The sequence below is a fragment of the Leptinotarsa decemlineata genome, unplaced genomic scaffold, assembly GCF_025532065.1.
Source record: "Leptinotarsa decemlineata unplaced genomic scaffold, Ldec_3_MD MMD2_P_RNA_scaffold_1, whole genome shotgun sequence".
NCBI lineage: Eukaryota > Metazoa > Arthropoda > Insecta > Coleoptera > Chrysomelidae > Leptinotarsa > Leptinotarsa decemlineata.
Genome location: NW_027412523.1, coordinates 5,094,831 through 5,110,927, shown reverse-complemented (window position 1 = coordinate 5,110,927; position 16,097 = coordinate 5,094,831). Strand labels below are relative to the sequence as shown.

General features: G+C 33.0%; 2 protein-coding genes across 2 annotated transcripts in view; one reads left to right on the top strand and one right to left on the bottom strand.

Moving 5' to 3' along the window:
- The window catches only part of Mks1 (Meckel syndrome, type 1), a 96,652-nt gene that overhangs the window by 9,426 nt on the left and 71,129 nt on the right, over nt 1-16,097 (bottom strand). The gene's annotated exons all lie outside the window — the stretch shown is intronic.
- Smr (nuclear receptor corepressor smrter) overlaps nt 12,511-16,097 on the top strand; it is a 147,937-nt gene continuing 144,350 nt past the window's right edge. The window contains 1 exon segment of the mRNA XM_074181526.1: nt 12,511-13,215. Coding sequence (XP_074037627.1) covers nt 13,130-13,215 — 86 coding nt within the window. The 5' untranslated portion in view covers nt 12,511-13,129.

Sequence of the window (16,097 nt, the reverse complement as noted above, 5' to 3'; positions counted from 1 at the left end):
TCATTACCTCATGAGATATCCTGGATAAATGAAGTATCAAACGTTTTTTTTTTTAAATAATTATTTATTATTCACCATAACAACATTAAACTCATCAGTTCGGGCTTCCTGAAAGAGCAAATGGAATTGAAAATTTAAAAGAATAGTTTGAAATAAATAACAATTATATCAAGCAAAACAAACCCTGAACTGAAATTACAATAAAATAAAAATAAGCAATGAGTGAAAATTGAAACATTTTGAACGAGGTTTTTGGGTGATTATAAATCCAAGAAATAACATAAAAAAAGTAAATGAATGGGTTATGTCAGGCCTTAATACCAATTTTTCTACATAAACCACACAAAAATAACTGATATAGTTGATTGAAACTACATCATATCGAATACACAGGGTATAGATACATATATGCATGAACAAACATACCTATATAGACACTATATATACAGTTTCAGTTTGAAGTTAAAATTTTCAGTTTAAAGTTTAAATTACGACTTTAATCTCGACATTTCTTGATAATTCACGAAATTTCGACTTTAAACTCAAAACTTACACTCTAAACACCAAATTCTACTTTCTAAATTTCGAGATTTAAAGCCTAAGTTTGAATTTGAAGTTGAAATTTTCTGTTCAAAGTCGAAATTACGACTTTAATCTCGAAATTTCAACTTCAATCTCTAAATTTCGAAATTAAAAGCCTAAGTTTCAGTTTGATGTCGAAATTTTCAGTTTAGAGTCGGAATTGCGACTTTAATCTCGAAATTGTGACTTTAATCTCGAAATTTCAACTTCAATCTCTAAATTTCGGATTAAAAGACTAAGTTTCAGTTTGAAGTTGAAATTTTCAGTTTAAAGTCAAAATTACGACCTCAATCTCGACATTTCTCAATAATTCACGAAATTTCGACTTTAAACTCAAAACTTACACTCTAAACACCAAATTCTACTTTCTAAATTTCGAGATTTAAAGCCTAAGTTTGAATTTGAAGTTGAAATTTTCTGTTCAAAGTCGAAATTACGACTTTAATCTCGAAATTTCAACTTCAATCTCTAAATTTCGAAATTAAAAGCCTAAGTTTCAGTTTGATGTCGAAATTTTCAGTTTAGAGTCGGAATTGCGACTTTAATCTCGAAATTGCGACTTTAATCTCGACATTTCTTAATAATTCACGAAGTTTAGACTTTAAACTCAAAACTTACACATTAATCACTAAATTCTACTTTCGAAATTTCGAGATTAAAAGCCTAAGTTTGAATTTGAAGTTGAAATTTTCAGTTTAAAGTCAAAATTGCGACTTCAATCTCGAAATTGCGACTTTAATCTCGAAATTTCAACTTCAATCTCTAAATTTCGAGATTAAAAACCTAAGTTTCAGTTTGAAGTTGAAATTTTCAGTTTGAAGTCAAAATTACGACTATAATCTCGATATTTCTTAATAATTCACGAAATTTCGACTTTAAACTCAAAATTTCTACTTTAAACACTAAATTCTACTTTCGAAATTTCGAGATTAAAAGCCTACGTTTGAATTTGAAGTTGAAATTTTCAGTTCAAAGTCGGAATTACGACTTTAATCTCGAAATTTCAACTTCAATCTCTAAATTTCGAAATTAAAAGCCAAAGTTTCAGTTTGATATCGAAATTTTCAGTTTAAAGTCAAAATTGCGACTTTAATCTCGTTGCGACTTTAATCTCGAAATTTCAACTTCAATCTCTAAATTTCGAGATTAAAAGCCTAAGTTTCAGTTTGAAGTTGAAATTTTCAGTTCAAAGTCAAAATTACGACTTTAATCTCGACATTTCTTGATAATTCACGAAATTTCGACTTCAAACTCAAAATTTCCACTTCAAACACTAAATACTACTTTCGAAATTTCGAGATTAAAAGCCTACGTTTGAATTTGAAGTTGAAATTTTGAGTTCAAAGTCGAAATTACGACTTTAATCTCAAAATTTCAACTTCAACCTCTAAATTTCGAGATTAAAAGCCTAAGTTTCAGTTTGATGTCAAAGTTTTCAGTTTAGAGTCGAAATTGCGACTTTTACCTCAAAATTTCGACTTTAATTTCTAAATTTCGAGTCTAAAGTCGTAATTTCGAGTTTGAAGTTTAATTTCGAGTTTGAGAGTCAAAATTTCGAGGTAAGGGTTTCGCAAACATAATAAATAATAAGCATTTATTTCTGCAACGATTTTAAAAAAGGACTATAGTAACTATTACAAATTCTTGATGTAAGTTGCTTCAAATCACATTATTCCTTATGTAATATTGTCTAGTCAAAGTCATTTCTTTTGTCAATTCACCTATTGTCAGTTGATTATGTAAATTTTTATTTAATATAATTGTTTCTTCCATTGATATTGTTATGCATTTCTCCTGTATGGTTATGACAAGAGATTTTTTGGGTTAAATTGAAAAACATTGACAAGTGACACCCTTTCATTTCTAGTAAATAAATTGAGTCGTTCATTATTATTATCACCAATATGAACTATAATACATTCACCCAGACAAATGAAAAAGATTGGCATATTCAAAATTCGTGAAAGGCTTTTGAAACGTTATATTTTTCGATTCAGAAATTCGAAACCTTAAATCGACCTTCTCTCCCACAGGTGTGAACGGCTCTGTTACCTTTCAAATAACGTAAATTTATTGTCCTTGGGATAAGAATGGGGTATTTATTGAACGAATCTTATAGAGAGCTTGAAAATAAAAGGTGCGGATATGACAAGTATGACGCAGGTATATTCATAGTAATTGTCGGAATATTTCCATTCCCTTCCTGTGGGTGGTATATTCATATTGAGGATCGATAAATTCAAGTGATCAGGAATAAAATGTTGTCTCATTTTGAGGCGAGTTGGTGAACCTTCCGTTGGGCCGTATTGGTAAACAAAAGCAATGTACGGTGTCTTTCGAAAAAATTAAACGAATTGTAATATTTCTCGAAAATATTTATTCATTGACCAATTTTTATTTTATCACCTTCTGATATGCACTTTCTGGTATGTCCTTGAGCTTTTCTACTTAATCTGTTCGATAAATCAAATATCTTGTCACTTCACAAATTATAAGTTTGCTGTAGCTTCGGGCAAACATCCCTGATTTGGGTTTAACCAGAAAATATATTTTCTTGCATTTTAATGAGATTTTCGGAAGTAATTACTTTCGTTCGTGCTCTTATCTGCCTAACTTTCCACATGCCATACTAATTTTTCATTTTCTTCATTACTTAGTCGAATTATTTTTGTAACAAGTGTCTCAAGTTCAAGTTGTTAACGAAGATAGACACATTTGAGGTGTTTCTTTATTGAAACAGACATTGAAATCAGATTAATACGACTCAGTATTAGCAATGTGTCTAACAACAAACCTACATAGCCTACATAGTCCGGTCAAATTAGACTAAAAAATAAGAGTGAAGGTACATAAATTTACAACAAGCTGCAAATGCGTGTAATTGTTCAAAACATAGTTGAAAATGAGATTTTGAAATTCCGAATGATTGCGATGCCTGGAAAAAAATTTATTTGAGGTCAAAGGTCAAAAATCTCGAAAAAAATTGGTTTTTCGCGATTTTAAGGAAAACGGTAAGTTTTATCATAAAATAACTTCAGATAAAAATTGTAGATCATAAAATTCTCTACAAAAAATGTATCAATACTTTTTTTCTTAGAGCCACCGTTTCTGAGATACGACGAGTCAAAAAGTTGTAATCGTCATTATATATGCATACGTTTCCACGCCTGGTTTTCCCAGTAGGTCTATTCCACATGTCTGTTGTGATTCTGTCAAATTGAAAACTTGCATAATAAAATATATTAGGAAGGGTTGGAAATTATAAAAGCGATTGAAATTTAAAAAATGTAAAAATGTATTCATCTGAGTCATAACCTTCAAATACTTCTTGTTGTCGTTCTCCTTCTTGGTCTTCTTCTTCTTGATCTTTTTCTTCTTGATGTTCATCCTGGGTGTAGGTAAACTGCGTCAAGAGTAATGTATCGCATGTTTCCTCGTTGGTATCAAATGAATCCTCCACTATTGGTGATTCAGCATTAGAACATGACTGGCCTTGACAATGTGTACATCCCAGAGAACAAAACAGTCCAACTTTTTTACAACAACATTTAGCATCCCTTTTTACAGTTGCAAAAAATTGTGTTCAGCAGTTTTTCCGGCGCAGGTGGAGTAAAGTCTTAATAGGTTCTAATGCATTGTCGACCAACTTCCAACCCCAGTCTTTTGGGTCTAGCTGATAACCAAGCCACACTTGAACTTGGTAATATACCCGGAAAAGATGTTGATGAGCAGCAACTGAGGTTGGAGGAAGAAAAGCTAATTGCACCTGTTTCTTATTTTTAGTGTTTTTTACGAAACATGCATATCGATACTTATCTAAGCAGGTGGTTTTTTTTCGGAGCTTTGTACATAGAAAGAAGAAACTGAATCCCGTTGGTGATAATTTCTTGTTGAGTCGAATAACTTTTTTTGAAAACTTCAGCACATTGAACTAAATCTTGTTTTTCAAACATTTTAAAGACTGTTGCTTTACCCCTCCTGTAAAATGCAGACGTCGTATCACAGCCAGTTATTGCGTGTAAAAATAGCACATGATTTTGACTCTTTGCAAAAGTAGATAAACTTTTTGACGAATATATTTCGGTTTGACTTTGAGCTTTTCCTGGCTTTAGAAAGAGAATAGTTTTTTCAGGTGGAGTTCGAGCAGTAAGAAGTACGAGTACTTAAGTCTACATCTTCACCAAAAACGATAGTTGTATTTGTCAAATTAAATTGTTCTATAGCTGTTTCAAAAATCAGTACGTCGGCATCGTTATTAGCCTGTTTTACCAATATATTTTCGCCAATAAACTTATCCTTCAACATTGAAATGAACCGAGATTGGTTGTGAGTATTTGCAAGAAATTTCTGTTGACTGGTAGGAACTGTCATAAGCTCATCAAATAGAATATCGGAAGATGAAGATGTTGCTAAGTTCGACGACGTTGTTCTGCAGCTTTAATATTTCTCGTGCAATCATCATAGCCATCAAATACGGCCGTAATTCTGGCACCAAAATGTATACGTACATACTGAACGTATTTATCTAAAATAATGATAAATGTTTCTTCACTATCCCACACAACACGATGTAGTAAGTATCCACCGTCAATGATGTATTTCGTATTAGTCTTATCTTATTTTTTTCAACTATGCTTTGAACAATTACACGCATTTGCAGCTTGTTATAAATTCATGTACCTTCACTCTTATTTTTTAGTCTAATTTGACCGGACTAATACCTCTTTTGCCATTTCATGTTAATACGCCCATTTATCCCTCCCTATTTATCTATTATTGGCTAAGATTCTTGCATTTTTTGACCCTTGAACATTTGATTTATTATTTGTTGGCAGTATTTTATTAAATTAATCATTATTGTCCAGGTAGAATTAACATGAACAATAAAACTCGTAGCCCGCTATCCGCAAATTCAGACGTGAACAATAACAATCCGGATAATCCTGCAATCTGCAATAATCTGTTCGATAAATCAAATCTCTTGTCACTTCACAAATTATAAGTTTGCTGTAGCTTCAGCAAAACCTCAATGATTTGGGTTCAACGGGAAAATATATTTTCTTGCAATTTAATGAGATTTTCGGAAGTAATTATTTTCGTTGGTGCTGTTTTCTGCCCAACTTTCCACATGCCAACCTAATTTTCATTTTCTTCATTACTTAGTCGAATTATTTTTGTAACAAGTGCCCCAAGTTCAACTCTGATTTTGTTTCCGAAGACAGAAATGGAAAATACGAATTTGAGGTGTTTTTCAAAATTGAAATCAGATTAATACGACTCAGTATTAACAATGTGTCTAACAACAAACCCAAACTAGTTTGAATTATGGTTTTTAATGACTTGTAGAAAACCATTAACATATTTTCGCATTAAGAAAATCGTCCAAAGTCGTCACAATTCTTGAAATCGCTTTGGAGACTCCTTTGAAGACAGGCTTAGTTTTCCTTTCATTTTTTGAGGTTTGAGGTTCCGTACAGCGCCATCTGCCCGCGAATAGATCAAGCAATAATGTCAATAATTCTGGAATTACAAACAAACAAACATACCTACATACATACAGGTGATGCTAATAAAAGCGTGTTAAAAAAATAGACTAAAGTAACGTTATTGTATTTAATTCGACAATGTCTAAAGTAGTTTTGATGATGAAGAAAAGAGAAATGAAACTTGTGAAATGTGTTTTTTACCACATTTATTTGTAACTAACGTTACTGCAGTTTTGTCCTATACGGACATTTCCAAACTTATTCAATAAAGTTGTATCTAATATATAAAAATGGATGTTTGTTGGTTGGTTGGTTGGTTGGTTGGTAAGTGATAAACTTCTACATCGCTCAACCGATTGTGAGGAAACTTGACATGTATAAGTAATTTTTCAGAGAGAAGGTTTTTAGGCTATCGATTTTTCTGTAACTCGCCACTAAATGGCGCTGTAGAAAATTTTTTGAAAGCACTGTTTCATTTCTCTTTTCTTCATTGTGATTTCCTACCACATAGCAATGGCTACATCAATCAATTTATAGTTTTGATGATTTTTAAAAATGATATCACTTTCTCCAGATAATAATTTCTGATGATTTTGAAACAGTGACTCTCCGGAAGGAGTATAACTCATTTCAGAAATCACAAAATTCAAGAATTTGTCTTTTCCCGGCCGGATACACGATTTTAACAGGCAAACCGGCCCGTCAATTACAAGAATATCACTTGAAATAGTTACAATTTCCATAAGCAATGGAAGTGAGTACATGTTTTATGTAAGAGGTCACTGACATTTCGGCCTCTTTTCAAAAAAAGAAAAACAGCGAGAAGATGCCGTTCATGTGGGTTTTAATGAAACGAATTTCAACGCCCCCAAGACACTTTGTGTTAAGTGTTGACAGTAGCGTTGCTAGGAGAATGCAGTTTCAACAAAATTGGGAAACCATTTTGTCGAGCAGTTCTCTAATGTAATTACAATGTTGATGGTATCAATTGATTAATTAAATTAAACTCGAGCGGACGATTGTGACGGGGATCTATGAAACTTCTTCAATTAACCGTTCCCTGGACATTCTGTACCTAATGAATGAAAACTGTGTGTTTATGAAAGTGGTTGACATGTTTTTCTTGAATGGTGAATGTTCGGACATTAATTTATGAGTGTCTGAAAGTTTCACTGCTTTTTATTTTCCATGAATCGATTCAAAAAGATCAATGCAGCGGCGGTGGCTCGTCAGAGGAGGCAATGGAGGCTTAGCCTCCCCATAAAATTTGAGGCTATACATCGCAATAAATTAAAATATATTAACAAACAATTATGATTATTATTTTCTAAAAATGCTTGGGTATCATTACTTTACCATTAATTTTCAATATAAATACATATTACGCCCGAAAAACTCACTACGTAGTACGTACCACACTGTATCCTGCATCAACAAAGCTCAAACGCACCGCCCATGAACGAATAACGAATAAACCATCAACCCGAAATAATAAATGACATACGTTACAAGGGAGCCAAGCCTCCGACCACCTTAAAAAACACAGGCTCCACGAGACCGATCCAAGCAGCGACATACGTCCCGATTTGTAATTTTAGTTGCAGAAATTATAGCGTTAGAGGCGGCTAGCCTCCACTTGGTCTCCGTTAGTCGTTAGTGTATGACTGCGTTTGTTTTTTATTTAATTATTCGGACGGGATGCCGTGACGGACCGGAACTGAAAAATATTTTGGTAAATCGTTTTAGTGTTTCTTGATAATATTTGTTATTTGTGTATAAAACAGGCAGTATTTATTGTATTATAGCAGTGCTGTTTGGTAATATTTTAAAAACTCTGACGATATAGTCGATTGGTTGCCGACAAATAATTTCAAGTCTTTATCTTATGATAATAAATTTTACATTATTAAAACTCTAGGAAGGCCTCAACAAAATTCGATTTCAATTAAAGCGTCAGATAATCGACAAAATCAAGGATTTAATATTAGTTGGTACGATAAATGCGATTGGTTAATCGGCTCCATTAAACGAGAAAAACTTTTTTTTGGCCCTGTGTTTTATTTTCCGTACAAACCGAAAACTAAACGTGGTCTAAAATAGGATACTCCAATTTAAAAAAATTACCTCGTTCTACAGAAAGACATTTTAAATCTAAGAAGCATATATTTTCGTCTTGTAAATTGAAATTGTTTACAAAACAAAATATAGGTTAGGGAAAATCGGTCGAATTTAAAAAGACTCACCGATATTACGATTTATTTGGGTTCCCAAGAATTAGCTTTTCGCGGACACGGTGAAACCGAAGATTCGTTAATCGCGGCAATTGCAAGGAAATTTTAATGTTATGGGGCAAATATGATTCACAATTTGGCACTTTTTTAAACGGTAGCGTTTTTTGGGCACCTCAAAAACCATCCAAAATTAGCTTATTGACAGTGTGGCATATATTATTAAGGAAAATATAAGCAAGGAGATTGAAAGTGTTTCTTTTTTTGCATGGGAAATTGATGAAACTACCTATATTACCTGTACATCACAACTTTCAATCGTTTTTAGGAATTTTTAAGAAACGTCTTATATAAGAAGAGAAAAGTATTATTTATTGACTAAGAAGAGTTCATATATATTAAATAACTCAAAGACAACCCTTTTTCCTTGTTTTTGTTTCTTTGATGGTCAGATTTATACGTATAATTTTCAGCAATACTCAATTTTTGTTTGCATTTATGCAAATATTACGTATTTTGCTACAAATAGGTGCGATACCCCAAAAAATTTCGCGCCTCCGACGGGCTGTGTGTATATATAGCCTTTATGACTTTAGCCTCCCCTGTTCTCCAATGCACGAGCCGTCACTGAAATGCAGTATCGTAAACCGCTTCGTTACTCGATTACAAAACAACACCCTGTACACTACAAACATACTGAGAGCTGTATATTGATTCGGAATTGTTTTCATAGTGGATGGGTATTTATATTTCATAACAATTCCTCTTTTCATAAAAACCGCGCCCGGGGCTTCTTCAAATTCCATCTGCTCTTCTGTTGGCACCTCAGCCATCAGTAATCGACGTCCACATTGTTATAACAATTCCTTTCGAGCGAGGGACATAACGGTTCGTATAGCAACAACATTATCTATCACTTTCATATGAACGGCATCATGACGAAAAAACATCTGCCATCTATTTATGAAATACATTACAACATGGTAGATAACGTTAGAAATGTAATATCAGTATTTAGAGATAAAACTGATAGTTTAATGGTCCCGAACGCATCAATTTCTTATTATCTGATGAAGATTTTTGGCAGCGGAACAACAGTTGTTTCTAGATTCGACAGATATTTCGGATTCATTCATGTCAAGTATAAAAAATATATGATTCTCACTTGTGGAGTGGTTGGTGTGCCGTATATATCTTTACTGGGTACAATATTTTTGTCATATTGTCGAACACTCTCCCTGAAAATGTAGAGATACCTATTATTTACCTATTGTTCACAGATACCTATTTTCATTCACAGATTATGGTTAAAAGAGTTCGGCAACAGATTGTGGGTTGTTTATAGTCTGACCCTACTCAGATATTTATTTACAGATAACTATTTACATATATCTACCTATCCACAGATACTTGTTTACAGATTCCTATCACTTACAAATACCTATTAATATTACGGATAATAGTTGAAAGAGTATGGGTACAAATTACAGGTTGTATGTAATCTGGCCCTACTCAGATACTTATATACAGATACCTATTACAGATACTTATTTACAGATAATTATTTGCATATATCTACGTATCCACGGATACTTGTTTACATATACCTATAAATGCAAATACCTATAAATACATATACTATAAATGCATATACCTACTCAGATATTTATTTACAGATAACTATTTACATATATCTACCTATCCACAGATACTTGTTTACAGATTCCTATCACTTACAGATACCTATTTATATTACAGATAATAGTTAAAAGAGTATGAGTATAAATTACAGGTTGTATGTAATCTGGCCCTACTCAGATACTTATATACAGATACCTATTACAGATACCTTTTACACATACCTATTACACATACCTATTACAGATACCTGTTTACAAATATCTGTCATTTTCAGATACCTATTAATAACAGATAATGGATGAAAGAGTCTGGACATAGATTACGGATTGTATGTAATCTGTTCCTACTCAGTTAATCTTACAGATACCTATTACACATAGAGATACCTACATCAAAAAACAAGCACTCACCAAAACAAGCACCAGAAAAGTTTTTTCATCTCCTGAAACCCGCGTCGTATTTCTGGCAATTGGAAAAAGTGCTCGTTTTTGGATTTATTTTACGCCAGAGGTTCCACTTTTACCTTTTATTTACAGATACCTATTATTCACAGGTACCTATTTACATTTACAGATTATGGTTGAAATTGCCACGGCACAGATTGCGGGTTGTTTGTAATCCAGTCCTACTCAGATACTCATTTACTGATACCAATTTACAAATAAATATTTACAGATACATATACATTTCGGAAAAACATATCCACAATTCAGGCTTCTTACAAGATGGTGAATGACATAGTGGAGGGTCTTCATCAGGGCAAACACATTCATTTCACTTTATGCGACTTGACCAAAGCTTTTGATTGTGTATCACATGCCATACTCATTGAAAAGTTAAGTCATTATGGTTTGAGAGGTACCATTTTGAGTATCCTCAGCTCTTATCTCGAAAACAGGTATCGGTGTGTTGATTTTAATTATGTCAAATCCGACATTGAAACGATACAACATGGAGTACTACAGAAGCAGAATATTTTCATGTATTCATGGTTAAATTGAACTCGACTCTATTCTACGCATATTTTCAGATACTAATTTACATCTACAGATGGTTGAGAGTGGACAGACACTTATTGAGTTTGAATGGTTGGGTAGAAAATCAATAAAAAAAGAAGTTATTCGGTACTTACGCTACCTCTTTAGAGTATCAATAATAAGAGTAAAACTGTTTTCACATCAGTTCTATTCTTTGGTATAGGTATAGCTACCTACCTATGTAGAGATTACCTGGAAAGGTAGATGATTTACGTTGGTATGCTGGCCGCAAGATAGACATTCTTTCATTCTGTACTTTTGTTCAGATATTATTGAATGTTTTTACATATTGAAGATTATATTGACGATTGTGGAAGAAAGAAAAAAGTACCTACCTTCTTTCTATGCCGTAAGACGTAAGATTGAATACCTGTGATTGTAGGCAGAGGTAGCAACAACAATTTCTTGCTGATTTCAGATACATTTAACATACGAAAGTTCTACTTACTAAAATAAAGTAAGGTAGACCTACCCCCTTAGAAACTATAGTGCAAGATTTGAAAAAAAACTGGTTTTAAGTAGGTACCTAGGTATTCAGTGTCCTGTATAGGTCAATTATTGTTTTCAATTAATTGGTAGGTGATTGGGGTACTTTTTCAAAGCAGAGGCAAAAATACTTATTCACAAATTTCATTTTTCATAAACGTCTTTCAGTCTATCCCCTTTAAACTAACAGTCTTCGTTTCATCTCACTCTCACACACAGAACGGGCGGTAAAAAATGAAAGAGAACACAGTGGAATGGAGTATCTCTAGCACGAACTCTAAGAAATACGTCATTTATTTATTACTTTCATAGAATATCGAATTTTACGAAATTTCAGTTCATTTCTCGGGACAAAAGTTTCTTTATACTGTTGAAATTCTTTTCGTTTTTGCATCGACTTCGTTTCACTCAAAAATGACCGCAAAATGCAATTTACATGGCTTGGGTGGTGTGCAGCGTTGCCGGACCACCGAAGCTCAATTATCACATCACATCGACCAAAATATTACCATATCTAAATTCTTTTCATCAGTGCAGAAAAGTTTCTGTATTTCCATTTCAAAGCACACGTTCTGTATTGAGGCCAAATTATTAGATTTTTTACATTTTAATTACACAATTTTTGATATAGAAATCATTGAAAGTCGTACATCCCACTAAGTGACGCTAAGAAAACGTGTTTTGCCTTCTGAATTTCTCACCAGCAACATCAGTTTGGGCAACACAGACATATTTTTGTCAGTGAATACGGCCTCTCATATATATATATTTTGAATTGAATTCTTGCGTTCGATTTAAACTCAAGGGCATGTTGGGAAGAAATATTTACGTCCTTCATTTCTGTATCTTTGATTCATTTCAACCCTAAATGTCAGATGCAAATTCGGAAGACGGAAGTGTATTTCGTAAATTGTATAAAATTTTAATTAGTCATAAACTGTAATTATTGTAAGTCTGGCAACGCGGTGACGTGGCTTCGTTGTTGAAACAGCTGCGTCGTGTCGTTGATTATTTTATGACGGTCTCTCTCTACACTGGCGTCCTTCCCTTGTTCTCGGTAAGATAGACCATCCCGGACCTGTTTTCGTGCGATTCACGTTAAACCTAAACCAAGATGTCGAATATGGCGCTATAGCAGTTGATTTAATATAGAAATTGTATTTTCTAGCCTCTAAATCAGTGAAAAGTTCGGGATTTACAATTTTTTAAACGTGTTTTTCGTGAGGAAATTAGTAACGTAGTGTGATTGATCGAAACGACGCTAACAGTGGAAATAACGGTTCCAAAATACCACGTTTTTAACGTTTAACCTTTTCAATTCCCAGTAAATACTCCTAAATTCGGGATAAAAAATATTTGGTTGCGGATTCCGAGTCCCAGTGAACCAACGGAATACTTTCGACGTGGCAGAATCACGATTTTCACTCTCCCTCGAGAATTAGGCCTGTACCTTCTTGAAATATATCTAGGGTCCATCTCTAAATCAATATGTGTATAAAGTAGGGCCATTTGAATTACGTTTCATTAACCCCGATGACCTTCCTCCTCGGAATAAACGTAAACATTGAAAAAGAAAACAAATCATCATGATCGAAGAACAATAATGTGGCTGCTGCAAAGTGATGACGCTGTGAGTTATTTGTAGGAATTGTGCTTAAATGTGTATGCTATGGAAATTCATTCCATGAGGATTGATCATGGGGCAGTTCAAACTAATACAATGTCGTATCCTCAAAGACAAACTCAAAATCACAGGTAAGTCTTGTTTTTGTCTCAGCTGAACTAGAAATTATTCGTTTAGATTGTGTGCCTCAATTCTTGGATATAATATAGTTTTGGATCCCTATTTTCACATTCACAGACAGAAATACATTGAAATGACAATAGATACAAAATATTGTGCATATGCAGAAAGAGAGAACTTCTAGTTCACTTCGATTTTTCCTAATAAATGTTTTCTCTTCTTCACCACTCAACTCTGCAAAAATCACAACTGAAGAACCGTTCCAGAGATCAATTATATAGATTTTCATATGACTCTTGCATTTTTATCTGGGAAATTGTTTGAGTAATTAATTTTGAGTATATCTTTTCCTTTGGCAAGAAACGGTATCCACACAGTAACTGCTTTGTTGAAATGTAGATACTAAAAGTTTGTTTTTACTACACCTGTAAAATATCCATTGTACTTTTAATTATTTTCAGTCTGTGGAAGATGAAAATTAATGAAAAAAGACCGTAAAAAGATATGGTTTAGCTATTGAGCGATCAATGTTTCAAAACTATTTTTTTCCATTAAAAGTGTAAATATTTAGAGAAGATCTGAAGTCAGTATTGCAGATTTTTCAATGTAAAATATCCATTATACTTTTAATTATTTTCAGTCTGTGGAAGGTGGAAATTAATGAAAAAAGACCGTAGAAAGATATGGTTTAGCTATCTGGCGATCAGTTTTTCAAAACAATTTTTTTCCATTAATAGTGTAAATATTTAGAAAAAATCTAAAGTCAGTATTGCAGATCTTTCAATTTTTCAAAACATTGCCGTCTTCTATATATTTGTTCATTTGGCATAAAAAGTTCTGCATGATTTCAAAATATCTGACATTCTATTTTTGAAACTCGAACCTTCCTGAAAAGAAATTTATGTCCACGTTGTCATTTATGTTCATTACTGAGAAAAACTACGAAAATACTAAACCAAGTTTTCAAGTTCTCCAAAGTCTGAACTAAATCTCAAACAAAGAAAACTATTAGTAGTTAATTATTATGGTAATATCCTCCGTCAATTTCAAGTCCTTAGGCTAATACAAAATAATAATTGGATAAGCCATTGGATGCTATTGGAAAGCCTAAAATTATTACCTAATTATTATCCCGTAGTTTTCTCTTAGTCAAATATTACAAAATAGGGATCACAATTAGCCCAAAAGAGGATTATGAAAAGATTTTAACCTCAAAGTGCTTTTGATGTTTTGTTTGCCAAATACATTTCTTTCTCGCAACAACTTCATTTGGGTCAGTCATTTTTCATTATAAAACCAGTGTGATTGAAATTAATTTTTCTTTGCCAGACCTCAATAATACTTTCAGTGGTATTTTTCTTTTCAACTGTTTTTTTCCAATAAAACTAGTATCACAATCGGTACTATCATGAGTACCTGACTGTAATGATTTTTTTTTTAAAGAAGTATAATGGGTGGTATATTGTTATCAAAATCTGTTTCCTAATGATTTTTCGATTTTGTAAAGCAATTAGTTACCTGACTAAGCATATAGAAATAGACACATATCTACATAATCTTCAGTTCTTTATTCATTTTTAATGGGAACAAAAAGATTTAGCGCCCTAACCTAAGAACAGCTTTTTAGTCAAACTATTTTATTACTCCGGAGGTCAGTGAAGCAGAGATAGAATGAAAAATTTCATCAGTTTATATAAGTCAGATGTAAGTAGTAAGTTTTTTATTTCCTTGAACATAAACGCTGTCTGCAACATATGGATTTTTTAACGATATATTTATTCGAAATTTGACTCCTCAGTAAACTTGTGCTTGAGACAAGAGTGAAAAACAGCCAAAATTTCACAATTTTGGTGAATACTTCAATGTGATTTGCCCAGAAAACACACACATTGTCCTTTTATCAGAAAAAAATGAATGCACCTTCCAGAAATTCGTCTTTGTTGTTGCAAATTTTATCTAGTTTTTCATTTCAATGTGGATCTGATTCGGATTCTGAAGGTTAGGGAGTTGATATGTCAATACTCGTTCTTATTACCCTCGCAATTTTTTTTAATAGATTTTCATCCAGTTTGATTAGTTTCTACCCGTAAATTCACTTCAAAACAAACCTAAAATATCATACGTTTCTGTAAACTAGGCAGTGACCTACAGTTTCATAAGTAGGTGTTCAAAATAATTCCGTTCTAGCGATTTGAACTGAGCATGTTATAAAATTTCAAGATTTTAAACAAGATTTTGAACAGTACAAGACTAATTCAATTGCAATGAAATTTTCCCACAGTAGGCTTTCGAAGCAAAACTTGGTTAATGCCAGATTTTAATGAATCGAATTGTTTTGTATACAGACCTTCATAAATTTGTAATTCATAATTTTTTGGCCAAAAACAACACCGTAATCATACCTCAGCCACCGTATTGACCAGATTAGTCTCCAGGCGACTTTTTGCTGTTCTCAAGTGTGAAGAGACCCATGAAAGGACGGCGGTCTGTGACGATTGGGAATATAAAACCGAATTATCGCGGGAGCTCAAAGATATAGTTACCAAAAAAGATGAATTAATAGTTTTTTTTTGAGAAAAATTAAAATTCACCTCGCAATTCACACAAGACAATGTGGAAATCGTTGTGTTGTGTGGCGTTGCTTGTAGTGTCAGTCAGTGGCATCCAGGAAGAAATATTAACTATCCTTTTGGGAAGGAAATTGAAAACATTCAAAGAAACTGTGTGTGGAAAATCGTTTCAAGAAACCAACTAATCCAAATTACACCTATTTGGATTAGTTGTTGAAGAAGAACAACTTAACGTTTGTTTGAGCTTTGTTGAAAACGGAAAAGGTTATATTTGGGTTTGGCAGAGAAACTATGAGAACCTATCTCTAGATTTTTAAGTAAAT